Source organism: Pangasianodon hypophthalmus, chromosome 5 (genome assembly GCF_027358585.1).
Source record: "Pangasianodon hypophthalmus isolate fPanHyp1 chromosome 5, fPanHyp1.pri, whole genome shotgun sequence".
NCBI classification, from domain to species: Eukaryota; Metazoa; Chordata; class Actinopteri; order Siluriformes; family Pangasiidae; genus Pangasianodon; species Pangasianodon hypophthalmus.
Window position 1 is genome coordinate 15,807,070 of NC_069714.1, and position 27,075 is coordinate 15,834,144.

General features: G+C 40.9%; 2 protein-coding genes across 21 annotated transcripts in view; both read right to left on the minus strand.

The window, feature by feature from the left end:
• Positions 1-159: 159 nt before the first annotated feature.
• On the minus strand, positions 160-6,037 carry fbxl3a (F-box and leucine-rich repeat protein 3a). The gene is made up of 5 exons (XM_026912611.3): positions 5,666-6,037; positions 4,468-4,825; positions 4,195-4,317; positions 3,932-4,103; positions 160-1,152 (listed from the first exon to the last, which is right to left on the minus strand). Exons 2-5 carry the CDS (start codon positions 4,822-4,824, stop codon positions 512-514), a joined length of 1,293 nt encoding a protein of 430 aa, XP_026768412.1. The 5' UTR covers position 4,825; positions 5,666-6,037; the 3' UTR covers positions 160-511.
• A 701-nt stretch (positions 6,038-6,738) lies between these two features.
• Positions 6,739-27,075, minus strand: part of mycbp2 (MYC binding protein 2) — a 62,742-nt gene continuing 42,405 nt past the window's right edge. For 4 of the 20 annotated variants that reach the window (XM_026910487.3, XM_026910423.3, XM_026910454.3 and 1 more), the window contains 34 exons: positions 26,263-26,337; positions 25,372-25,596; positions 24,419-24,551; positions 24,113-24,235; positions 21,833-21,997; positions 20,914-21,012; positions 18,867-20,486; positions 18,585-18,754; positions 18,199-18,443; positions 17,870-18,037; positions 17,603-17,760; positions 16,811-17,010; positions 15,951-16,121; positions 15,693-15,853; positions 15,462-15,618; positions 14,957-15,181; positions 14,747-14,812; positions 14,270-14,509; positions 14,065-14,154; positions 13,877-13,957; positions 13,189-13,455; positions 12,790-13,073; positions 12,594-12,690; positions 12,384-12,503; positions 12,078-12,179; positions 11,849-11,977; positions 9,837-9,969; positions 9,592-9,695; positions 9,274-9,462; positions 9,067-9,174; positions 8,750-8,959; positions 8,281-8,388; positions 7,962-8,127; positions 6,739-7,875 (listed from right to left, as the gene is read on the minus strand). In XM_026910487.3, the coding sequence (XP_026766288.3) occupies positions 7,760-7,875; positions 7,962-8,127; positions 8,281-8,388; positions 8,750-8,959; positions 9,067-9,174; positions 9,274-9,462; positions 9,592-9,695; positions 9,837-9,969; positions 11,849-11,977; positions 12,078-12,179; positions 12,384-12,503; positions 12,594-12,690; positions 12,790-13,073; positions 13,189-13,455; positions 13,877-13,957; positions 14,065-14,154; positions 14,270-14,509; positions 14,747-14,812; positions 14,957-15,181; positions 15,462-15,618; positions 15,693-15,853; positions 15,951-16,121; positions 16,811-17,010; positions 17,603-17,760; positions 17,870-18,037; positions 18,199-18,443; positions 18,585-18,754; positions 18,867-20,486; positions 20,914-21,012; positions 21,833-21,997; positions 24,113-24,235; positions 24,419-24,551; positions 25,372-25,596; positions 26,263-26,337 (6,705 nt within the window). In that variant the 3' untranslated portion in view covers positions 6,739-7,759. The remainder of the gene's footprint in view (positions 7,876-7,961; positions 8,128-8,280; positions 8,389-8,749; positions 8,960-9,066; positions 9,175-9,273; positions 9,463-9,591; positions 9,696-9,836; positions 9,970-11,848; positions 11,978-12,077; positions 12,180-12,383; positions 12,504-12,593; positions 12,691-12,789; positions 13,074-13,188; positions 13,456-13,876; positions 13,958-14,064; positions 14,155-14,269; positions 14,510-14,746; positions 14,813-14,956; positions 15,182-15,461; positions 15,619-15,692; positions 15,854-15,950; positions 16,122-16,810; positions 17,011-17,602; positions 17,761-17,869; positions 18,038-18,198; positions 18,444-18,584; positions 18,755-18,866; positions 20,487-20,913; positions 21,013-21,832; positions 21,998-24,112; positions 24,236-24,418; positions 24,552-25,371; positions 25,597-26,262; positions 26,338-27,075) is intronic. The other 16 variants (XM_053234234.1, XM_053234233.1, XM_026910509.3 and 13 more) reach the window with 14 other exon arrangements.

Sequence of the window (27,075 nt, forward strand, 5' to 3'; positions counted from 1 at the left end):
ATATATATGACCCCACTTTTATAGGCAGCAGAACAACTCTACTACATTTCTATAACTATACATATACCAAGTTTCCATCATTTATACAAATTAGAGTGGAAAAATATGCAATACTTAGATTAAACTGTAAAGGCAAAATCCTGCACCTAGCTTTTTGAAAAAAAAAAAAAAAAAAAAACTAAAAAGGTGAAATATATAGCTACATAAAGGAACCACACTGCATTGTACAATTGTGATAATACAGCTGTGGCTTCAGTGATGAGATAGATAAAAGCTTATTCTTTCATGATTGTCAGCATATAGACATAGGTATACAGAAAAGAAAAAAAAAGCCATACTATACTAATAAAGTGTTTACACCACTGTGTCCTCAAACTCCTGACACACTTTTGTTAGTACTACCAAAACACCACTGATGTATCCTGCCAACTGCCTTACAGGGTAAAGTAATAGGCTTGATGTGCTGGTAATGAATATAATAATCTGGCGCTCGAACAAGTTTGTAAATGCCTTACCATGTAGGCATCATATCCGGGAACCAGACACGGCCGAGGTGTCTTGAAACCTCCCAGTGGATTTCATCCAGGCTGTACTTGTGGTCAGGGATGAGCACCTCCTCCATGATGGAGAGCTGTGTGAGGCGTCTCCCACACATCCTCACAAACTCCACAAAGGCGCTGCAGGACACTTCGCACTCGCCCAGGCCGATGGCCGACAGCTGTGTACAGCGCTCAGCGATGCGAATCAGCTCCTCGTCCAGAGGACGCAAGCCGTTAGCACACACCACCAGCTCCACAAGGCGAGGGCAGTTCATGCCCACGCGCCCGAGCACCTCCTTACTGACTGAACGACCGAAGTAGAGGTGTGTGACAGGAATCTCATCCCGGAAGAAGGGCTCAAACTCGTCCTCATAGAGGAAGAAGTACATGACGAGGTTGAACTTGGGCGAGTGGCGCACCATGGCATCCCAGCTGCTTTTTTTGATGTTGTGAAACTGCTGACCTGGGTTCTCACTCACAACATCGATGCGCAGGTGCTCCAGATGCACATGTTTCTCTGAGGAAAGCGCAAGGAGGAGCTCGTCACTCAGCAAGTGGTAATTCAGTGCCAGCTCCCTCAAACCGTGGCACTGATCTGCAACACACAGGATTCCTGCCGAGAAGCAGAGTTAAAGGATCATTCTGCGATTCTTACAAAAAACTCTGACATTTTGAAAGGTGAATTAATATTAAAGTACCTCATATTATATGAGTGTCGGCCTGTGAAAAACCCTTTACATGGTCAAACTGAGACATTTTCTACTTTACATGATTCTGAAAACTCCAGGCTTGAAATATGTTTCTGTTTTTGCACATATCTCAATCGGACGTAAAGTTATAGCATTTTAAAGTCTGGTTTACACCCAAAACTGAAAATGTTTCATTCCAACTCCACCGAAACATGACACACCCACCTCTATGTCTATAACCTAATCCACTTAGAAAAACAACACTGTAGGTAAGTACTTAGAGTAGATAAGTACTCTATCTACTCTGATCCACATCAGACTCTTGGCAAAGTATACTACTGGCAGAAAAAACAAAATTTTGATCAAAGTCCTGTTTTTTTTTTTTTTTTGTCTTTTTTGGTTCTTTTGCCAAATTCGGCTCTAGCAATTTCCCATGGTGTTTTCTAGACCCCACTTTTGGAAAATTAAAAGCCTAAAAAAAACTATGAAATATTATGTTGACTATCTGATTTGAAATATAAGTGGCTAGAGTTACATATGAGTAACTCTTTGTATCCAGTCACATGGCGCAGAGTTTTGAAAACCTAACTGATGTAATCTGATTGTGACCAATTTACAGCAAAAGGCTAACAAATGACTGAGAGCAAAGGTTTGCATCCCCTTGGTCTTTGGGTATGGGACAGGGCTACATCACTATTTTCCACAGAAAAAGATTTGTGTGTTCCTTCAATGGTGTTTTCGCATTACACAATTCACTATATGGCCTACATGCACTTAATCATATCAAATCTGATTCTACAAACTTTTTCAAGACAAGACACACATATGAATCACACTGTTGTCTGCCCAAGTTCCTGTTCTGTTCCAAAGGAAACCCCAACTCCTTCCTGTGGCTATGCAACACATAGGAAGTACTGCAGAAACCTCTCACACAACCTGATCACGAATGAGGCACAGCTGACAGGTGCAGGAGTGGGACACCTCTTTGGCAATGAGTAAGATTTCCTTGATGACATATATATATATATATATAAAACACAGCTGAAATATTATTACCTACAGTCATGGGAAAAAGAAAGTACACCCTCCTTCAATTCTAGCGTTTTATTTATCAGGGCCAAAATAACAACTGTGTGGTCCTCACTAGCTTCTATAAACAAACATCCTCGGGGGGGGGGGGGGACGACGACGACGACACAAGAGTGATCTAGATGTAGTCATTTTTTCCTAAAAAGTAAACCAACATTCAGAAACCACGTGGGAGAAAATAAGTAAACCCTTCTTACATCCGCAATCATTAAGAGAGTAATTAGCAGCCAGGTCTTATTAATGAGATGCACAAGGTTAGTTCATCATCAAGAAATGTGACTAGCTCTACAAAAGCAGCAGTTTGGTGTGCTGGAGCACTCAGGTGTGTGTCTACATCATGCCAAGGAGAAAAGACATCAGCCATGACCTTCTGATACGACAGAAAAACTAAGAGGAAGAAACCTTGAGAGGAATCAGACTCAAAAGGGAACACATCCTCATCTGAGTGACATGAATATTGTGATTATAAATAATTCCCTTCTATAAGTGTGTACTAAATGGTCAAAAAGTGCAAATGTGTAACCAGGAAATTCATTATAGTTTACACATTAAGTCTATTTTGTTGAAGTTGTCAACTGTTCACTGATGGAGACTTGAGTGCAAAACTGTTCGTGGGAATTGCGAATCCTAAAGCTATCATAGAAATTGTAGTCCTAAGCCATCGCAGCAAAACTGTTCATATCAATTGTAGTCCTAAGCCATCTTCATGGTTTCTAAGTGGTACCATCTACAGTAATCTCATGTAACTTTAGGCTGTCCATGTGGAGCCATCCTCAGCAGCAGCGAGTGGTTTCCAAGTGATGAGAAATCCAACCAGAGGCAGGGCGTGAAGGCAGGTCAGGCAGGTCCAGAGAGTGGCAATTGTTGCTGCTCGTCAATCTGGAAAGGGTTATAAGGTCATCTCCAAACAATCTGAAATTCACCATTCAACAGTATCAACAATATCCTTTGGACTGACGAGACCAAGGAAGAGATGTTTGGTCATCATGCATAGTGCCATGTTCGGCAAAAACCAAACACAGCGAATCACCACAAACAGCTCATACCAACTGTCAAGCATGGTGGTGGAGGGGTGATGATTTGAGTTTGTTCTGCAGCCACGTGACCTGGAAAACTTTCAGTCATCGAGACAATGATGAACTCCACGTTACACCAGAATATTCTTGAGACAAACGTGAGGCCATCTGTCCAGCAGCTTAAGCTGGGCTGAAATTGGGTCATGCAACAGGACAATGATCTCAAGCACACCAGCAAATCAACATCTGAATGTTTAAAGAAGGAAGAAATCAAGGTGTTGGAATGGCCAAGTCCAAGTGTATATGTCCAAATGGCCAAGTTCTAGAGTGTACTTGTTGGTTTACCTTCTGAGGAAAAATTACTACATATTGAAATCTGTTGTGTTTTTTATTGTCATCTGAGGTTATCTGTTTGTTTATAGAAGTTGGTGAGGACCACACAGTTGTTGTTTAAGCCCTGATAGATAAAAACTGAAAGACGGTGTACTTTCTTTTTCCCATGACTGCAGGCAAGAACCTTGGTTTTCTAGTTATAAACAAGTGTCATCCATACATCCAATTCAAATCTTTAAGGACATTTAAATGAAAATAAGACTACCAGCAGGAGAGACATGGGGGCAGCTGCTCATTTTTAGCAGTTTGAGTGTGTCACTGTTGTTGGCCACCAGGACCTTGAGTGATGGGTCATCAACAGGCGTGTCGTCTATCTTGAGTGACGACAGAGATTTGGAGTTGACAAACACCACAGTCAGTGCAGAAATGAAGTGGGACTGGAGAGATTAAAGGAGGAAAATTACACATTTAGACAGAGACAAGTCATTTTGTCAAAAAAACTTCCATGAGGTTTCTTCAGATGTTTACCTTTGTTAACTCCATGAAGCTTGGACGTGCTGTGGAAATGAGGCCGAGGGTCTTTATCGAGCAGTTTACAAGCTGAGACAGGATGTTGCAGGCTGCCTCTGCTGATTCTGTACTGCTGTCCACCTGCACGCACATTTAGTACAAGGTTAAACAGTGCAAAGCCTAAATGATAACCAGACATTACATCTAGAAATTTCTTTGTTCCTTATTCCTATATGCCTACTCATATAAAACCCAGTCATAATAAAACACGCATCCAAACATCCCCCTCACCTTAAAACTGACATACTGTAAATGATTCGAGTGCTTCTTGATGATCTGCTTGATGAGATCAGGATGGGTGGCCTTCAAGTAGGAGCTTGCAGGTTGGTTGAGCTCGAACTCGAAGCATCTCCAGAGCTCAGGCATGTGAAAAGCTTCATTCCAGCCACGGCACACCTGAGAGGCAAAGGCTCGATCCAGCAAGGGCAAGTACTGAAAGACACGCAGCAGGATCTCCTGCGGTAACCATGCCCAGGACGCCACATCTCCACAGTCCTCGCTGGGACGTCTAACTTTCTTGCAAACCTCCATCCGCTCCTCACAGGACGAGCCGCTGGCCTCTTTGTGTCTGATTAATCTTCTTTTCATTCTTGAAAATGAGAATATATATATATATATATATAAAAAAAAGACTTTCAAAAATACAGCAAATAAAACAACACGCTGAAGTCATCACTGTGCAAATCACATCCAGAGACCCCCTTGCATTTATTTTGGTACTTAAGTCACACTCGAAAACTTGGGCAAAGCATATCTGGCATTATTATGTATTATTTTGGGATCATTCCCCATTGAATACAAACTGTACTTAGAAAATATATTATTTGAAGTTTACTTTTTATGAAAGAGAACTGGAAAATGAACATTTGACTTGTAATTTAATTATTTTACTGGTAAAGGATTATTTTTGTACCTTTTTGTCTTTTTTGACAGATACGGAATGCTATGTGCAAAAATGAACTACTTCATGAAATCAAGAAAGCTTTCTTTGTTTTGCATAAAATCTTGCATTTTGATTATATATTGTGTTTTGTTTGTTTGTTTTCTTGTTTATATATTTTTGCTTGTTTCTTATTGCATGCCCCTGGTGTTGATTTATACTGATGTATGTCATTTTGAAAACATCAAACAAAAACAAACAAACAAAAAACAAAGATAAAAACAAACAAAAACAAACAAATAAAAACATGAAAACAAACAAACAAAAAAACACCTGCAAAAGAGCACGGTATCACTAATAACTTGTTATAATCTCCATGTAAATGAGTTGATGTGTGAGTGTATTATGCAGGTGATGCAGATTGATCTTGGCTTTGTAACAGCTAGCAGATAGATGAATGTCTGAAGTTTAGTTGTCTACACAAACAGCAAGCGGCTCAGTCATTATTTTCACCTTTCCCTAGTGCACATGTCTGAGCTAGCTGATTACCTGATTGCCGTTTGGTCAGTAGAGATGTCTTGCTGAAGCAGTGAAGAGCCAGTGTTGCTATAAGCCTGGGCTCGCGCTCCTAAACATCTGAACCAGCAAGATGTGGCGCATTTGAAGCTTATGGTTAGCTAAGCTGCTTTAAACAACTTTAAACAACGTTTTCATTTCTTATTACCACCTCTTTCTCTCTCTCTCTCTCTCCCTCCCTCTCTCTCTTTCTCTCTCTCTCTGTGTGTCACTGTGAAATGACCTAATTCCTGCACTCGAGCTGTCTGACGCGATGAATCTTCAGGTGCCTTGGATCTCTAAAAATGGCGTTGTTGTTGTTTTGGGACGGAGAGCGAAGGATCATGGGAGATGTGTACCTGAATAGGTGCCTATATTGGTGTAAATATTCCGTTCAATTACCTCCACAAACAGTTTTATTCGTTCAGTAGATTCAACCAACTGCGACACAGACCATGGCCATTTATTTAAATTTAATAAAACCTATGGAAATAAACTTTACTCGATAAGATTGTATGAACTACTAATCCCACAATGCATTGTAAAAAAACGTCATAAATCACATCCCGTCAAATCCCTTCAGCATGACAGCGCTCATCAGTCGCCACACAGGTTGGGAGGAGAGACAATCCTGTTACTGTTCAAGAGACAGCACTTGTGTACTTTTCAGAATGAGGTGCATGACTTCAGCTTCATATAAATACTGAAAATGTAGAGTGGACAAACTCTATTCCATGTGAGTGGATTTGTGTTTAGTGTTTTACAGCACTGAGCACAATCTTTTCCTCCTCCCTGACAGAGAGCAGGTTGTAAAGCAGTGATTAGAGTGGCTAATATTTTCATGGTGAAGACATGATTGGTAGAACACACTTTAGGATTGTGGATTATGTAGTACATCCCCAGGTCAAATGATCATGCTATGCTACACTAATGTATTAGTTAAAGATAATATATTCTGGACATTAATCTAATTTTCTCTGGTGATTTCACTCTCTGATGTTAAAATATTGTAACATGTGTAAGTGCCAAGGTTAATTCTTTCAGGAGGAAAAAAAAAACACGAGACATTTGTAATGTACCTTGCAGAACAGAGGATCTGGTTTATTACCACCCAACTCTATCCACCACAGACAATACAGAGCAGATTTACAGGTAGCATTATTTTCTCTTTTACAGCAGCTGTTTATCACACTTTCACACATTCTCACACTTCCAAAAAGTTCACAATGTCTAATAATCTTTTTAGGTGTGTAGACTGGCCCCATCCCAAAGATTTCTGTGTTCTATACAATACAATAATAGAACATACTCACCTTTTATGGTTTTAAAAAGACAGAAAATGGTTTTGTACCACATTATATCATTGAGGAGTTGTACAGATGTAGGCCCATCAAAGTTTTCTGAGCACAAAGATGATGCTATATTTGCCAGGTGAAAACACAGCAGCGTGTATCACTGTATAAAAATGTACAGTTGCTTTATTGACATACATTCCATGTTTACAGCTGCAAGATAGGAGGCACACCCAGTATTGCACTTCATTAAAAGTTCTGGCTCAAAACAAAACCCAGAATATCAAACAAAACTGAAGTGTAGAGTAGCAACATCTGAATACACCTATTTTGGATATTATCATTATATACAAGATTAGATAAATCGTACACTATTTTCCTGCCATCTTAACATTCTTGACAGTCCACGTATATAATCTGAAGTCTTTTCTGCTAAGCCATAATGCACTCAACAGAGGAGAATACTGTACAGAATTAGGAAAAGAGTCAGTTTCCATATTGGTACAATTCAGTGATCAGGTGGTGAGCAACGTTTAAGGGAGCCGAGGGTTACAACGGCTGCATGCAGACATGTCACAAGTTTTTTTTTTTTTTTTTTTTCCTCTCCATAGTTTTACTTTTTCCTGGGTTCTTCAGAGTCTGCTGAGAGAGAGACAGAATCTCGAAGCACAGTGCTGCATCACAGCTTCCTCAAAGCCAGACATCCAGACGGTCCTCTCAGACTGGGCTGAAGCAGGAGTCTGCAGTTGCAGGTAAAACATGGACTCGGACAGCAACTTACATGGGACCCAGACGTTTAGAAGGTATGAGCATTTCTGCACACGCCACAGCCCAGTGCAAACTCCTCTCCAGTTGGAGGATGCACAACATGCAGGGGACACTCACTCCCCTCCAGCTGTTTACCCTTAGGGCCTGTCAAACACAGACATTTCATGACTCTAAATGTAAATTGAATTATGAAATTAATTGGTGTACATTTTAAAGTAATTTAAATTTACCAGCAGGACAATGAGGCAGCTCTTCTTTGGGGATACTGGTCATTCTCTGGAAGTCATCATGACAGGCATTGCAGAAGTGTGTGGTCCCAAAGCAGAAAAACACAGCGACAGAACAGCAGTAACGGCATTTGTACTCAAGAAAATCCGTTCCATGTTTGGAGCACATCTGCAAAAAGTGAAAAGAAAATTAAGGAATATTCTTAATACAAGTTTCTTCATAGCTGCTATCCACCATCCCTGAATAAATTAAATAAAAAAAGTACATGTAAATACACTTCTATTTGAACATTTTCAGAACACATCATTCTTTTTTACTTACCTGTGCCCTGGACACATCTGAGCATGCACCACAGATAAGCTCACTGGGGTCGTAGTCATCTCCCTGTCCTGCCTCTGCATCACAGCGAGCCTCTCCGCCAAAATAAGCCTGCAAATAAATCAACAGATCACATTCTGAGTCACCCTGGGGATTGGTTTCCACACTGAAAGAAAACTTGAACAGATGGCATTAGTGTTAATTTAATTTCAGCACACCTAGCCTTCACAGAATTCAAGATCTGTTCTGCTGCACCTCACACCTGTTTTGGCTCACAAAATTATTCCATTTTCTAAATTAAAATAAGGTACTTCTGTTATTCTTTTCTCATCATCTGTCGACTGCATTTTGTTATGCTGCTGAATGATATAGCCGTTCAGTGACAACAATGAAACATCAAATGAGAGAGACATTTTTCTTGAAAATATTAACTTTATATTGTAAACTACAAAACAAATCTTGTGAAGCTAACCTTTTTGCACTTGTAGCAAACATAGTAAGCGTATCTATTCATAGCGAATCCAGCAGGGTCATTGTAAAAGCGAGCCCCAGACATGGTGATGGCCTCACTCTTGTGCAACCCTTCATATTCCAGTCTCATTAAAGCTTTTCTTCTCACATCTTCATAGAGCTCTTTAATTGGATCCAGCAGATCTTTGATCACAGAGTGGTTAATTTTGTTCTAGGAACAGAAAACATGCAACATAAGTGTTGAGAATGAGTAAAGTACACCGTAGACAATTTGCTCTTCCCGCAAACCATGACACTCTGCTTGGTGTGATTACATACCTTACATATAGGACAAGACATGAAACCAAAGGTTATCCTGGGTCCCAGCCAGCGGTTTTCCAGGACTCTGCGTGTGCACTGAAGATGGAACACATGGCTGCAGTCCAGCTGAGAATAAAGAGAGAAAGAGAGACAGGTCATACCTACTGTCCACTTTTCAATATGAATACTGACCTTGAACTAGCTGCTTGTCCTGTGGTGCAGTACCTGGATGGCAGGGGCAGCAGACAGAGCCTCAGTGAAACAGATCATGCACATGTCATCAGCATCCTGTTTCAGACAGCCAGTGTTCTTGTCACAGCCGTGCAGGCAGGGCAAACACAGCTCCTCGTTCTTTACCCCGCCACAAGGGTGACCACACGCATGAGTCTTACTGCAGGCCAGCTTTGCATACTCCTACACACATACAAACACAGTGGTCATGCTAATTGCTAATGGAGCTGACTTGCTGCGTATTGAATTTGACAGAAACACTAGGACGGCAAAATGCATTCATTATCTTCTGAGATGTGCTCAGATTCGTACCTGACAGTCTGGGTCTGAGCACACACTTCCCACTGCAGATAACTCAGTGCCATTCCTGGTGCCACAGAAGCGGCAGGCATCTGAACTGCTTGAAGCAGGTTTACCTGAAACACATGAGATGGTCAGTTATGGCCACAAGAGTGGATCAAAGGAATGTCCATGAATAATAAGAAATGGACACACTTTTAGTCAAACAATTTCTATAAATACTGCAGAAAACAATAAGAGGTGTAGGGAGAGGTTACCTGTATGCTCTCTGAACTCCACCATGGCCTTCATGGTCTTCGAGTCAGCCAATGCCATAAGCCAGAAGAGTTTAGTTCTTCCACAGCCTTCATGAAGGTCAACCTTAATGGCTTCCTCTTCTTCCTTAAATACCTGCAAACAATTTGATCAACATAGTCTCACAAATGCTAAGCACACAGTGTAACTGCAGTAAAGTATGAACAATAACAGTTAGTATGCGTGGCATGTTTACCCTACATTAAAAAAAAAAAGTACTACATAATATCAAATAAAACTGTAAAAATGTGAATGATTTAGAAACAACAATGCATTACAAGTTGCTATTTTATTAAGTATCTACACATAAATTGTACATTCCAGTTTCACTCATGTGACTGTTGTGGGCTGACATTCATTATGTGCAAAACATGTGACTCGAGTGACTCAGAATATGGCATGAAACTCAGTGCGTGCTGGTTGTTAGCAGCTCACAAATGGCGCTGCCCTGCCTTCTCAAGTACACATTTATGTGATAGACTGTGGAGCATAAAGCTTTTGTCACATTAAATAAAATTGTTTTTTCTATGATGCATTTAACAAATTTGCATGTTTGCCATAGTTTTTTCTTTCTTTTGAACTTGCTAGAGCTAAGAGCCTTTAAAAACATTTAATTCTAAATTATGAGTTATTGTCTTGAGATTTAAAAAAAAAATCAGAACCACAAATACAAATCTCAAAATTTCCAGGGAGAAGTAGATGCTTTTGGAGCGGTCAGGTTTTTATGTTCTACTCAAATAATTCGTTTTCTACAGTGATATTAAGCACTCGATGCTGATTATATGCCCAGTGTTACTATTAGGTAACATGTTAGGTAAGTTAGCTTGCTTGCAACTGTTAGCAGCAATCATAGTTTGCTACTTAATAGCAATTTATCAGTCTGTATCTGCCATTTTGACTCTACTTAACTTCACTCCACGTCTGTTCAATTCATGGATACAAGAGTGGCAAACAACTGTGACTGGTTAAATCCTGAGTATGACCTCTCTGAAAGTGTCTACTTTTCCCCAGGAATCCCAGATTTGTACTTAGGGTTCTGAGGCTTTTTTAAATCTCAAAAAACCATAACCTGTAATTTTGAATTATACATGTTTTAAAACACTGGTAAAATGCACATTTATTAAATGCACCACAGAAAAAACATCTGATTTTTAATGTGATGTAAAAATGATGTATAATTAAAAAACATAAAATTCACATTCAAAAACATTTGTCAGTTTTTTAATATTCATAACAGACAAGCCAAGACCAGGGTCACATACAAATGTAACACTGCAATGTCAGGAATGTCATCACTTATTAGACTGAATGGACTCCCCATCTGTAGCTGTTTTTTTTTTTTTCTTTTTTTTTTTTTTTTTGTGAAACTGAGCTGTTTCCCATCGATCAGGAGTTTGCTGCTCACTATATGCCTTAGTGATTCAGAGCAATGCAATTTCTAGCCAAACCTGTTTGGACAAATATGACAAATACAGCACTTAGTAATTAATAATTTATCAGTTAACCTGACTGCAGGTGTGTTTTATCCATTATCAAAATGTCTCTCAGGATTAAAAGGAAAATGCTCCAACATTAATTTACCCATTAAACTATTTTGTTACTTGCCTATCTATGTGCATGTTTAAATTTTTAATTATTATTATTATTATTATTATTATTATGATGATGTTGGGGGATGCCCATTGATATCTTCAACGCTGAAGCTCCAACTAAGAACTAACGAATTTCAGGTTTGCCGTGCCTTTATTTAATTATTCAGTTGATTTGCTGTTTGCTAAACTTCATAGTTGTAATTTGCTATTGTCAAAGAAAAAGGAAAATCACCATTAGATTATATGATTATTAAAAAAAGACAGATTAACAATTGTAATCTGTATGAAATTCTATGGATTCAGTATCAAATTTGTCTGACCCCCTGCTCAGTTACACTGATCCCGCTTCGTTATTCCTCCCAGGCATGTAAATGGGAGCGTACCTGTCTCTGGTGGGAGCGGGTGCGGCGGTGCAGATGAAGGAAACGGTCACAGTCAGTGCACAGGTTTCCACACACATTACACAGGATGATGGCTGCAGTCTCACCATCATCATGATTGTCACACATAGGCTGTGGAAAAAAGGGATTGGAGAGTGTTTTAACAGAGAACAAGATGTGTTTTCTGTCTTCACTGCACTTCCGAGGGCTGTTAAAACACAGTGTCCTTTACCATCTGTTTCTGCTGGCCATCTTTGCCCATCCAGCGTCCTGAGGACAGCCGGTCCACATGGTCTTGATCCAGCACACACAGAGAGGCAAGAGCCAGCCAGAGCTGTCCAGAAACAATACACCAGATATATTTCATATTTAGTGCATTTACAGGAAAACCTACAGAGATATTCGTTTGGAAATTTAGATTTCAAGACATACGGGCAGTGAGCTCTGTTAAGCCCATGCCTGATGACGCAGTGACCTGGTTTGTGATGAGTGGCTTAGCCGACCTGTTTGCGCTGAATAATGAAAGGCTTAGTCATACCCGTGTAGTAGCAATGCAGCGCACTGGTGAGCGATGCTCCTCCTCCATCTTAGTGAGAGCAATAATGGTCTCAGCAATGGCGTTCTTGGTTACTCTGGACCAGGCGTCTGAGAGATGACCCTAGGGAGGTATGACAGATGAGCACACACATTTGAAACCAATTCAATCACAGTCTGGAGTTGAGCCTAAAGAATTTTAGGGAGTTCTTACAGCAGCCATGTCCTTAACCAGCTTAATGATGATCTCAGCAATCTGAGGTGGTGTTGAGCCCTTCATCCACCAGTGACTCTCACCTCGTCGGATGTAACTACTCACAACCAGGCAAAAGGCAAAGAAAAGGCACATTTAGCTTACTAAAGTATAAATCAATTCTTTTTTTTTTTTACATTTACCATATCAAGCTCACCTTGAGTTGAAAATCATAGGCAATGTAACTGTTGTGACACCTTTGGCTGCTGCCATGCCTGCTATTCCAGCAATGGTGGTGCCCTTGGCTTTGAGTTGTACTGTAAGTGCTTTGGCAATGCATCCTAGGAACATGTCCAGAATCCCCAGCTTGGTCCAGTCACCCTTCTCTGTGGAGTGGATGATGTCACTGATATCTGCTGGTGGCAAAGCCTTCACACCGATTACACTGGCCAAGCGCACAGGAGTCACCTCAGGAAGAACACGCCTCAGCAGTGAGGTCACCTGGGTGATCAAAAGAAACCATTAGTCAGAATGCTAGCAATGGCTTGCTTCAGTGCTGTGTGGGAGAAAGGAACAGAAATGCATATACTACTGCACCATGTTCTCACACACCCACCTGTCTTTGGACACGTGGTGAGGCTGTATGGAGTAGGGAGAACAGATCCTGTAGCAGGGTGAGTTGCTGGGCCAAGTACTGTCTGCCTACATTGGAGCCACTCAAGGCTAGGACCATTGACAGCAATTCAAAACAGTATGCATCTGAGGAGGCGTCATCATCACTGGGCTGCGAGTTGGCATTCTCCTTACTAGAGATGGCATGCTCCCACTCCTCACGCACACGTGTAGCCTCCATGCGTATCGCCTGCACAATGTGTGCACATACCTAAGGACAAAAGAAAGCAAAGCAAAAGAGGTTTAGCATTTTCTCTTTTGTGGCATAAAGTTCATTTTACAAAAGAAGCAACTCAGAATGTGTGTCTAGCCGCAAACGTCTCACAATGCTTTTTATTTCACACTGGATTGAACTCATAAGGATGAGAATGTGAGGCATTTATCACTATCCTACCACTGTATGCAATCAAATAATGCTGATAAGTCCAACTGGATTTTATTCATATGCTAAGCTGCAGGTCGCCCTTTCACAAAAATCTACTGGGTAAAATATAGTCCATATTCTGATTAGTTGTGGGCCTTGAGTATGCCATATTTCTAGCTAGCAAGTAATGATAAACATTTTCTACATGCCTGACCATAGCTGAAGCAGTGTAAAACAGGCTTAGGACTCATCCGTCTTCATGACTTACCTGTTTCTGCAAATTGGTGAGCTTGCTCCTGCTGAATATGATCCCAACCATGTGTTCCTTTAAATCAGCATCAGATGGTGCCTACAAATGATGGAGACAGAAAATCATTAACAAAAGCAACCTTGTTGTTTCTTCAGTGTACTCTCAAATGTCTGTTGCCTGTGGTTATTTCAAACCTGGATGCTTACCTTGTCTTCACCCTCTGGAGATGACAGCAGGTTCTTCTCCTCCTGCTCTGGAGTAGGCTCTGCATCCCCACAAATCAGCTTTCCAAACACCTACACAGCAATATTGCCCTCAGTATAAAAATACTGACCCATTTTAAGCCCAGGTGCAGATTTGTCTGACACATTAATTTAGCCACATAGTACATCTAAACAGAATCTCACTAACCTGTGAAGTGATAAGGCGGAATACACGAAGAGTTTCTGCTTCACAGTTCTTCTGCTGGGCCATGCTGGCTGAGATTTGCCCTGCTATCTTGATGGTCTCACCCTCTTTCCAGCCAAGCACTTTAACCTGCCTCACCCTCAGTGTGTTCTCAGGACCCTTCATCTCAATCTTGATCACATGGTGGTCTCCACCAGGTAGCTCGCTGGTCACCCAGCCCATGTGCCTCGAGTCCAGGTCAATCTGACACAAGAAAGATTCCACTCAATAAACAGGCCTTCAAAAACCATGAAGCTCTGATCTCAAACCATAACAATACAAGACGATTGCCTTGGTTATCTCTTTAGTCACACAAATACAGATATAGTTTATGACCTTGGTGGAAGACATTTAAAATTAGATTCCTTTAAATACAATGAAAGATTTCTGCGCAAGTGTTATCAAGAAGGTTACTACTGAACAGGCAGTTATCAGATTTACCTGTTTGATTCTGCAGAGGTCTTCCACTGCCTTCCCACAGAGAAACGTAATTGATGTGACTTTGTTCTAAGGATTTGAAAAGAACAGACAAAATTATATATATATATATATATATATATATATATATGTATATGTAACAAAACTGATAACTAAACAATTTATTATCTATATGCTGATAATAACTATCAATGCTCTCCAATCCCAACTCACTCCAATGTCACGGGAGTTGTCCACATGCACAGACACATAAGTGGCATTGATGCCTTTCACACAGCTGATGGTGATGCTCTTTGTCTTGTTCTTGTCCTCATCCCCTGACTCCCAAAATGTCTCGGTAGAACCATCTGTCAGGCTGCCAATCATAGCCGGCCGGCTGGATGTTTTTATGTCCATTACACTAGTCAAGTCCTTCAAACAGGTTACCGTACACAGTTCCTGCATTCAGAGAAGTAGGTTACTACATGAATAATGTAAAAAGTATTACATTTATTACTGGATTACTATTATTAGATTTATCTTTGGGTTGAAAATGCAACACCCTGTTCACTTCATGTGATATTACCATAAAGACAAATCTTTGAAAGTATTACATACAAATACACTTGGTTCTGCAGGAATGCCTAAAGCATAATTGTTTCAAGAGCCTGAGGTTGCAAGAATTTTACAAGAATATATTATTGAAAGAATATTACAAAAAATGCTGTTTTGTTACAACCTGACTGATGGCTTCATATCCTGACTGCACGCTGATGTTAAAACTCTCCTCGCTGTCTCCATCATCTGATTTGGACAGGATGTTGTTGATGTGATGGAACACATTACTCTGGTGCAGAAACTGATGATCCGACTGTTTGAATTTGAGACTCCAGCACCTAAATGAAGTTTCAGGATTTAAGTTTCACATAAAAGATGCCTGTGCAGCAGTATATTGCAGTGGCTCACCTACCTGAGGGCCATTTGTTGAAGGGAACTGCCAGCAGGTAGTGACATCATCAGGTCAGAGATGGTCTGGAGAAGTCTGTGGAAGGTGTGGGGGAGAGGATGAGCTGCCTCTCCAGCGATGACTATGTCAGAGAGAGGATGCTCGCACACACCCAAATCTTTCTCCTGCAGTGAAACAGATCAGGCAGCATTCAAACGGTAGGAAATTTCTATACTATGCTGGAAAAATGTAAGTGCAAGTGAATTCTAAGGAGCTACTGACATTGGTGCGGTGAAGCCTGACCTGCTCCACAGTGTCTTTATTGCCTTTATTTTCATCCTCCTCTTCCTCCTCAGGCTCACTTGGAGATGGAGTTAGAGAAGCCACAAAATGCCAGAGGATATCATGGAGAGAGGTGGTTTGAATCACATTGCACAGCAGCCAATTAAAGGCCTAATGAGAAAACAGAGTCTTTGTTATGAATTCTATTTAATTGTATCATACTATTAATATTACAATATAGTAGATATAAAAAGTAAGTTAGAAAGAAAGATAGTTTACCGTCATTGTATACAATACAGTGAAATTTAGTGTGGCAACTCTCAGAGAGCAACAAATTACACTTAAACATTACACTTAAAATTAAAGAGTATAAAAATAGTGAATTAAAAATAGTGTGTGTGTGTGTGTGTGTGTGTGTGTATACATATATATTGCACACTGATATAAAACCACTGGAGGTATATTGCACATTAATAATAAGTGATAGTGTACTGTAGTGCATTTATGTTTTTTATAGCAACAGTATCTACACACCCCTGTTAAAACCAAGATAAATCATGTCCGATCTTGTTTCACCTTTGAACTGGTGCAGTTTTGCAAGGAAGTGTGGAATAAAATTGCCAAATCAAAATGTGCTAAGTTGGTAGACTCTTACTCAAAAAGAGTGAGTGCTGTATTACAAGCAGTTAGTTGCTATATCAGATTAAATGTGGAAAAAGATCCAACATGATTTACTTGGTTTTTATTTTTTTCATTACAGAAACCTGCTATATAGTAGATATAATAAGTATATCAGGGGTGCATAGACTTTTTATATCCGCTGTACATTTTAGGTACATATCTAACTAATTATCACTAACCTCCATAGCAAACACTCTGCAAGCTGACTTGCGCAGAGCATGCTTCATGGCCACCTCAAGACCCTCTAAATCATGGTGCTGAATGACAAAGGCCAGAACAGGCCACTGGAAATTCCTTTCCCCTTTACTCAGGGAGCCATGTGCTGAGATCAGTCGAGATAGCTCGGGAGAAGGGTGTCTCAGAAGGGAGGAGCCCACTTCTATAGAGAACAAAAATACATGTAACACCTTTTGCATCTAGATTGACATTTGTAGGATGTGAATCAGTATGCAGAGATCCATAAGTGTCTACTAACAAAAACGGTGATCACAAACTAGAAAGCACTAGAAACAAATCCTTTTACACCAAATGATGGTGATGACACTAGAAAGTAGTCAGTCAAAGGTTTGTGGATATTTTTGGCTATACATGAAATGAGTTCATAAAAAAAAAAGCCTCCATCATAAAATCTATGTACATAGATGATATTAGTGAACTGAGAAATGTTTGCTTTTTATTTTATCAGTAACAAACTAGAGCTAAGTGGAAAAGGCCTAGATATCCATCACGAATTAGGCACTGGTAGCACATAACATATACCACTGATACTAATACTGTCTGTGAGTCTTTAGTTGTAGGCTTTACTGGTTGCTCAAATATGTGCTCCTGCCTTCAATTAAACACTCATCTAGGTTTGGTCTATGGGACTGATTGTTAATAAGTAAGGATTAAAACACAACAGGGTGTGCAGTTATAGGGTCAGTGCACAGTGATGACAATGCTGCAGATGTGGCAGTAAGAAGGAGGATTACCTGCATCGCCACTGTGTACCCTCCGTCTGGGCACTGCCTTCACTCGGGCTGGAGACGACGAATGCTGTTTGTCATACTCAGAAGCAACCACGGAGTAAGAGCGCTGGAACACGGTCCGTTTGGCTGTGTCACTGTCTGTGATGGGACTGGTCTCCAGGCTACCAAAACAATACACGATTCAAACACTCATCTCTTCCTCAACTAGTGAAATTATTACCCTGGCTGAACTTTTTAGAAAGCAGCAGTCAAGAAGAAGTGTGCTGTTACCTAGGTGGCATGGACTTCATGTTACTCTCCGGTTCCTCAAAGACATTGGGACAAGCATCAGGTGTGACAGAGATATAAGGAGCTGGGACTGATGTCGATCTCAGGTAGCGCATCTCATCCTGGAACAGGTTTTCATCCTGGTAGCCTCCAAAATTCTCTGTATGTTGACTGAAACAGGGACACGTTAGATGTTTAATAAGTCTTTGGAGTGACTGACATTATCAATATACTTAAAAATTTCTTTGATTAAGTGTGAGGGTGCAAAGAAAATCTGAAACCTATCTGAGTGACTGATAATAGAAAAGCAAAGACAATAGTGCTGGAAGTACCGAGCCAGGGTCTGCAGATACAGGCAGCCAATTTTATTTGGCAGCTCTTCAGAAACTCCCTCCTTCAGGCTAGGTAGGTGTGCGTGGAAGGGTTTGGGTGGGTGGTGGCATAGCAGGCTTGGCTCGGCTGCACTGCTCAGGGATAACAGGAACAGGGCATTGGCACGGATCACCTGGTGCGCCTCCATAGTGGGAAGTGCTCGAGGAGTTTTCACTTGCAAAGGCTTCTTCCTGGACTGCTTTACCTGATCCACACAGCAAATACACACAGAAGTAAATTTTAATTTACAATTAATACCAAGAGAATAAATGTAAAACAGACTGCAGTTGTGCAATATCAAATGTGTGAGAGAGAGAAAAAACAGATTCAAAAAATTAAGTTCTACCTTTTCTCTAGCTGCGGTTTGTTTCTCTCTCAGGTACTTCTCTCTGCAGCGGTCACAAACCAGATACCAGGTACTCCCTCCTATGCCGCCGTCTCCACAATTCCCAGCCCATCCCCCACAGAAGTGACCGATGCTATTATAGCCTTGACCTCCAGCATAACGCCCACAGCCTGAAAGAATAAAGACAAAACACTCATCAAAACACTCATCTCTATTCAACGCTTCTAACAATTATGTACTAAATGCTCCTAAATACACCTGAGTAAAAAGTCAACCATGTACCTGGGTGGGCCTGCCTCATGTGGTAAGTAACAGGGTAGGGATGAGACTCTCCACACAGCTCACAGATTGTGTCTTTCTCTGGGCCCCCCATGGCCAGCTGCGCCATTTCCCCAAAGAGGTTCCCTCTGGGGCGAACCTCTGCTTTCTCTTTCTTTTTCTTCTCCTTCTTTGCCTTCTTGCTGTCTTTCTCACTCTCCTTCTTTTTCAGAATGGCACTAGAACCAGGGCTGGGGAAGATCATGTTCTGTGTGGCAGCTTTGATTGTTGCCATAGAGATGTCCTCCCAAAAAGCTACAAGGTGTTGGAGAGTGAGGGGCAGAAGAGATTTTGATCTCAATGTGGAGTGGCTAGTCACCTCATAAGAGGGCTGCTCGCCTTTCCCATCTTCACATTTTTCAGGCAAGGGTGGCTCTTTAAGCATGGAGAGAACCTTGTTCTTATTGATGCTGCCCATCTTGGAGATGTCGGGGCCATGAGGTGAGATGTTAAACATGTTGAGAGCAGAGGAGATCTCGAGTGAGTGACGGTTTTTCAGCTTGCTTTCCTTCTCATCAAGGCTCTGCTGGCAACTGAGTGAGTTGCGAATGGGTGCGTGCTCTTTGGTCAGTTCAGGGTTGAACTTTAGGAAGGAGGAGCAAGCCATGGCGTCATGAACAATGCCCTCATGCCACAGGAAGGCTGCAAAAACAGCACGAGCACATTCAGCCACAGAAGGTGACATGGCCTGCTTGGCAGGCTCAACATGGCGGACATTCTCACCCTTAAAGAGAGGCCCCGATTTGTCCTTTTTGGGGCGCACATGCCTGCTTGAGGTCTTGCGGCTGACTTTAGGTGAGGAACGGCTTTCTGATTCCTCCTTGACAGGAGCCTTTCCAATGCTGAAATGTACTTTGGAAGAGCCCTCTTCAGCATTATGAAATTCCGCATTTTCATCATTGGCTTCATCGCTGGACAGCAGGGCACTGGAAGAGCATACTTCTACTACTTCACTGTGGAGGTTCTCCTGGACAACATGAGGAGACGGGGAACAGTTTTCAGAATTGCTGCTGCCCCCTTTAGCCTCCTTCAGTGGGTGTTTCTGTTTGGGAGAAGTAGACCTGCCTCTGAGTGGCTCTGTCAGGGGAATTTTTTTCTTTCTCAAAACATCAGGGTCCAGGGTATAGGAGTCAGATTTGGATCTCTCACGAGGAGGGTCTAGATGAGCCTTTGAGGAGGGACAGACTTTCATTGGTAGATTCTTATCATGTGGAGAGATGGAGCGTGGGGAACTGCTGCTAGAGGGACTTGACCTGCCTGAGATGACAGTCTTCTGTTTGGGTGAGGAAGAACGCGAACCTGGATTTGGAGACTCAGCCCGGAGGCCCGCGTTTTTCCCATCAGCCTTTAGGGCCTGTAGGGTGTTGTGGTTGGGTGAATGAGAGCGGCTGTGTGAGTCAGAGCGTAATTTTCCTGTGTCTGATTTGAGGATAAGAGCCTCGCTGGCAGACAGGCTGTCAATGGTCTTGATTTTGCCCTGGTCAGCGGTGCGGTTGGAGCGTCCATCAGCTTTAGTTGTGCGGCCTTCCTGATGGTGCTTGCTTGCTGGAGACATTGACCGAGCCGTCACGTTTCCTCTCTCACCTGAATATCATAACAGATTAATGATTACTCAATTTATGAGCCTCCCACAAAGTTCAAGAGTTTTGAAATTCTGTCTAGAGAAGGACAAAAAAAATACATTAAATATAGAGATGATGCCTGAAAATTAAAAAGGAAAAGAAAAGCAGAAATAACATGAGGGAGAGAAAAAATGGGGGGACAAATTAAGGTACATGTTATGATGCAGAAGGAACATGACAAAGAAACCACTGAAACCTTAGTCTTCCAAGTTGCTCGGCCAGATTTCATTACGCCAAAGTACTGTAGTCAATCTAACGAAACCTACGTTCTACATATTCCAATCCATACCTAGAGGGAAACTACACAGATCATCAAGCAGTGGATGAGACGAAGCCCGTCTCAGTAGTAAGTCTCCTGGTGCTCCTAGGAGGAGGCATGCATTACCCACCCTTTTGTCTGAGAGCAAGAGATGAGAGAGCGGTGCCAGGCCCAGCCGCACTGCTTTTGTGCACACGCTCACTTGAAGCAAGGCTGCGTGATGAAGCATCTACAGCGGAAAACAGTTGCAAGGAGAGTAAGCAACAAGATTTGAACCAAAGAGAACATCAGAGAAGGAGAGATGGAGGGAGAGAGAGAGAAAGAGAGAGAGAGAGAAGTCAGAAAGAAAAGGAGCCAAAGAAAAAAGAGGCATGCAAAGAGAAGTAGGGAGCACAAGGGGAGAGAAAGAATATCGCCACTGGAGAGAAAAAGAAGTGAAAAAGCAGTAACTAATGCAATGACTGGAATCTGATCCCTGAACTGTGAATGCACATACACTAGCTGGGTGGAGAGCTCTAGATTACTGCAGACACACATTCACACACCAAATAAATACTTTTCTCACCAAGGAAACAGGAAACAAACTTTAAAAAAGTAACAAAGTCACTGTTGTACTACAGACGCAATAGTGGCATTTTACTTTAAACTAAATTAGAGCATTTTAGTACAATCTTGCCCTGTTAAAAGTTGCCTTTAAAACATTAAGTGAATCATGAAAGTATATCAGACAAAGGAAAATGAGATAAGGCCAGGAAAGGTAGTAGATAGGATGAGTAAATGCAGTTAAAAAAATGAGGAGCAAAAGAAATATAAGCATCAGAACGTGACTTGCTGGAGTTAAAATGGCTACAGGACAATTAGGAAGAAAAATGTCACTTATTGCAATATACAGCAAGTGAGCATGATGGAAAAGAGGCAGAAGAGCAAGGGGCCTAAGCCTGAGAGGAACACAGACATTTCAAGAAAAACAGAAATATTAAATAACAAAAACAAATACAAAGCCTTGTGAAAGCAAGCACCACCACTGTCAAACAGAGGGCCAGACTTACTCAGAAGCTGTGGTTGTGGCTGAGGCTGCTGGGAAAGGGATTGTCCAAATACAAAAGGGCTGTGGACAAGGGAAGAGGGAGGTTTGGCGGCTTGCTCAAATATGGAGGGAGCTGGGAGGAAAGGCCCAGACTGAATGGAATTCAGTATGGCACTCAGGCGGTCACCTGTAATGTGGAAGACAATGGGAATACTATAGCTTTTACGACTGGAACCATATAAAACGTTAAGACTCATCAATGCCCCACACAGGCACATTCACTGGCAGTACAAAGGGATTTCAGTGGATTAGTTGAATTATGTGGGAACAGGTAGAGGCTTTGGGGACAGTAAGTCAGGTTTTTAAAAAAATCCACACCTCAGTTAGTTAAGGTGTAGGGTATCAGGCCATAGGTAAGGTGCTGGCTTTGGAAACATTGCCTTGGCTGTTCTTTCATCACTCCCAGGTTGAGCACAAATCATGGTTGGTTTATACTTGGTTCCATTATGTTTAGAAGACTCCAAAGAACACTTAAGAAGAGTATTACTACAGACATAGCCTGGATTAACTTTGGCTGACAAAAATCTCACCATGAAGTGTAACTATGAATGTGCATAAGGTAGTGATGAAGGGTCCATAAGACACCACGCCGCTCAGCAAAGGTGTATGGACGCACCACTCAGGAGCAGTGAATGAAGAAAGCACAGCAGGATTCAGGCTTTAACTCAAGTCCTCCACTGAGAGCAAAAGTGGGACACAACTTGGTAGGACCAGACACACTAAGTGTGCAGCACATAGAATCTTTCCCATGCATACGCGGACAACATTATTTGGCACTGATGTTAGCCATGACACACAACAAACATATAAGCATGCAGAACACAGAAAGAAAAGCTAAGACAATGAATGTATTAATGAATCTAAACTCTTTTTCCCCCAAATACAACTGAAGGTGGCACCACGGTGTTTAAGAGTAGCTAAGCTATATAGTACAAAACATAGTAATTATAGGCGATAGTAGGTAATGGTCAGCTGAGGTATAAAATTTAAGGCTGCCCAAACAAGGGAGTAAACACTAATCCAGGGCCTCATAGGGAAAAAGACCTATTCTCGTTCTGACGCGCAACTACGTGTACATTATAAACCAAAGACAACAGATTTCTAGTATCAGTAGCTGCTAGACTGGTCAAGAACCAAAACTCCCTCTGTAATTGAAGTAATTCTCAAAACTTTACTACACACTAAATAAGCAGATGTAGGAAAACACTAAACAAACATACAATTGCCAAGATTAGTGATGTGTACAACTTTGATGAGAAGTAGTACTGTTCCCAGTGAAAAGCAAAAACAGATGAAAAGATGAAAGATGCAAAATGTTTAGACCAATACAGAATCACAAATCCTGAAACTGAGGGTTGTCAAACGAATACATTTTTTTGCCTCACTTATCAACCTTTTAGTAAAGCAGTGTGTAAATAAAATATATGGCAAATTCACAAAAGTTTAGGTAGTGCTGATTTTCTTTTAACTCGTCTATGTTAATGAATGTCAATCACCTGCAAAGTGCATTCACAGCACAGCTAATTTATGCGTTTTGACAAAACTTCACAAAAGGCAAACCTCGAGAAATGATAAAATGATCACTAAAAAGTGAAAGAGCACCTCCTAAACACGGTGTGCCCTAAGTCTTCCATTAATGCAGCTCATCTATTGCAGAACATCAGCTTCCATAAGCACAGATGAACTCTTCCTCCTTTTATAGAGTGCCATTTATTTTGTCTTAACTGAATGGTTAGTCTTATTTGTCTTAATTTATGGATTTGTTGTGGATTGCTTTCTTTCAAGTCATTAACATGACTGTCACAAAAAGTTTATTAAATTTGTGTTCACTATTGAAATATAAAGAATATAAATCAATATAGTATATAAATGTGCAGTAACTTCAGCCAATTGTAAAATTTTAAGCCTCAGTGAGGTTCAGATTAATGAGTCTCCTTATACGTAAATTTACATAAATTCATTAACACATTTCTGATGAAAAATGAATGATTTAGAAATAAATTTGTTTGTATCCAGCTTGATAAATGAGGCCCAATGTTTGATTAGAGTGACAGGGTTTAAAACTGTGTGCAAATCCTGAAATGTAACATATTATAAGAAGACAATGTTGGCAGATGGTCACGAAGTAACACATAGTGGGTGTGAGCAATGCCGGTTTGTCTACGTAATGTGCAGTATGTGTGGCAGTGTATTCCCTACTGAACCAGGTTTTTCTTGCATTCAAGTGATCATCTAAGCTCACCTTTGTTGTTGGAGATGCCATAATCAAAGCCTTGTGCCCCACTGCCCATAGTTCTGCTAAAGGCCTGCACTGAGAAGGGGCTAGGGGGAGGAGTCTGTGCACCATGCTCTAGGATAGCTTGCTCTGTTGGAAGAAAAACAAAGCCAAAAAAGGACATACGTTTCACCAGCGTTCCACATGATAAATACTTTTTTAATCAGTTTATTATAGTGCTTGTCCAAGATGGCTTGTTCTGGAAGCCACTACCTAGGAAAAGCATGAATGGAAACTTATTTCTCAACATTTTGTTGGTGGGTGTGGTTTTACCTTCATCATGACGCAAATATTGGTTTCCTCCTCGGTCTCTTGCTAGGGACCAGGCCTCTCCCTCATCGCTCTCACAGAACTCGACCACACTGTTCTTATCCAGCTGCACCCATGTTCCTTCTGGGTTAACCACCTGATAGACAAACAACATTATTTATCTCATCACACACAATGCTCCAGCACTGGCCATTGCACAGATTGTTGTCACAGTGCAGTATATAACAATTTTTCAATAAAATGCGTCATGTTTACAATGGCAGTAAATGTTAAAGGAACTGATGTGCCATTCACTTAGTATCATACTCAACACAGAGCACGCTGTTCTGTTGTTCTGATGTGACTATGGAAGGGAACACTGAGGCAGCAGTGCTAAGTGCACAGTAGTCACTAAAATTTGAAGAGGGGCACTCTGGGACAGCATGACACACCACACCCTTTTGAAAGACTGAGCAGGAAGAGGCACATTCAGCCACCTCAATGGCAAACCATGGAGAACATTCACATGTGCTACAGAAAGGAATACTCCAAGCGGCCAGAGGAGGTCATTTTAGAAATGACTTCAGCCTTTTTGTTTATGAGCTTCACATTGCAGAAAACAGATTTCTTTTTTTGCTTATAGAAGTAATTTGAGTCCATGTGCTGTCACATTATTTACTGAACATTCCAAATAGTTGTACTGGAATGTAATTTATTCAGAGCAGGAGCAAAAGCTGAAGCCATGCAGGTTTAACTTCTACTATTATGTGTAAGAATTTCAATATACAGAGAATGAACACACATCCACACCAGGAGCTTAAGTTTCTTTAAAAGGAAATGACACACTGCAATTTTAAAGGACACGAAGAAGAAAAGGAAACTGCTATTACAGTGACCGCAGCACTGGAAATAAGGCAAGAAATCTGGCAACGCAGTGATTTACTAGCAGCCAAAAGAACACAGGTGGGAGTCCATACCTCGCCTACCGCCTTGACTTTGTTCCCCAGTACTAACATCCCAATGGGGATACCTCTAAGGTTTGGGCAGCTTCTGATGTTGTGACCCGAGGGTCCCGTCTTCACTACCTTATAAAGACCTGGTCCGCCACCCAGGCCAGCCCTGTTCACACTGCGCGTGGGGGCTTCATGGGAGGGGCGGCCATTGGTCTCCCTTATACACTCATCTGACTGGGGCCTGGCCTCCTGCAAAACCAAAGGTGATAAATCAATCTCTGAAGCACAAAAACAACAGGTACATTACATTACTGCACTTAAAATGGATCTCATTGCAGTGTCAGCATGTAGGCAGGAATCATATCAGTTACAACACTTAATGTACTGTAACTAGTGTCTACCCATGACCATATATGCAACAAAAACATAATCAATAAGTACTTCATACTGATGAAAAAGTCTGATGTTACACTTAAATGTAATTTCTGATTAACTGAATGAGAACAATGGGTAAACAAAATGACTTTGGCATACTAGAGAATGAGGCTGACTATGTGCCAAGCATGCTGATCAGCTCCTTTTATATATAAGAACATAAAAACAAAATGAAATCATGCCAATGACTTGTGAAACATTAAATCATAATTTGAATGCATGTCTTATGAAACTGTCATCTAAATGCAAAAAAGATATTACTAGACATATACATTTATTCAACATAGTCTAGTTAGTCATGTACATTATGTTGCATCTTCCTAAACATATAATTCACAAAAATAATCATGCATCTGTGGGACGGCACATTAACTGTAAATGAACAAGATTTTGAGCGGACAAATAAAGACACACAAAAACTGGTGGAAAGCAAAGAAGCAGCAAAGCCATACACATCTTTCCCTCCTGCTGACAACTCACCTGAGGGAAACAAGATAAGGTCGTCCATGACAAAAAGTCGATATCCCTGACTCCTTGGCTAGCACTAAAGGTATTCTGAGCAACAAATTGTAAGAAAATCAAATCATGGTCGGGAAATACTTAAGACAGAAAAGATGCTGACAGTATGGGTTTTCTTTTTTGGAAGAGAACTGTTTGACGATTTTATCGATTAGCTTCCCTGAAATTCCATGTATTAGGGCTTGTGAGGGATAGGAGTTCCATCATGATCTTCTGAAGCTGAATCTAAAGCTCCAATTTTAATACAAAGAAATGCTTAAAATAATTTTAAAAACACAATTTTAAACAATCTTCCAAAAAACTGTGGTGTGTCATGCTGTTTTCAATGAGGCTCCTCAAATCCATTAGTGTATGTCCTTCAGGATGATGGCATATTGTACAGCAAAGCAGGGTTCTGACAGCCAACTGTTTCATGGCAGAAAGCCATCTTTATCTTGATAAAGTCCCTCTATCACTTCTCAGTGACCAACCCAGGTTCCTAATTAGTACATCTGATTTGAAGGTTGACCCAACCAACATAAAAATGATGTCACCAGTACTGACAGAGTTTAAAGAGCTTAAAAAAGATCAAAAGAAAAAAAAAAGAAAAAAAAAAAAGAAAAAGAAAAAACACTAACTGATTATATACGTCAATATCTTTTAATGGCTATGGGTCTAATTAAACAGTTTTTACATCCTCATTCATCCATGCACCCTTTTCAGTACATAACCATACCTAACTGACAAGAGAAGCAGGATCAGATATGCCACTTTTATAGTCCTATAGATCTTCAG

Bases quoted from the DNA above. Each gene is read 5' to 3' on its own strand.
- fbxl3a (XM_026912611.3), bottom strand. From the start codon at position 4,824: ATGAAAAGAAGATTAATCAGACACAAAGAGGCCAGCGGCTCGTCCTGT. The intron at 4,318-4,467 runs GTGAGGGGGATG...ATGTGCGTGCAG, and splicing joins TACAGTATGTCAGTTTTAAG to GTGGACAGCAGTACAGAATC. The intron at 1,153-3,931 runs GTAGTCTTATTT...GCTTCTCGGCAG, and splicing joins CCCCCATGTCTCTCCTGCTG to GAATCCTGTGTGTTGCAGAT.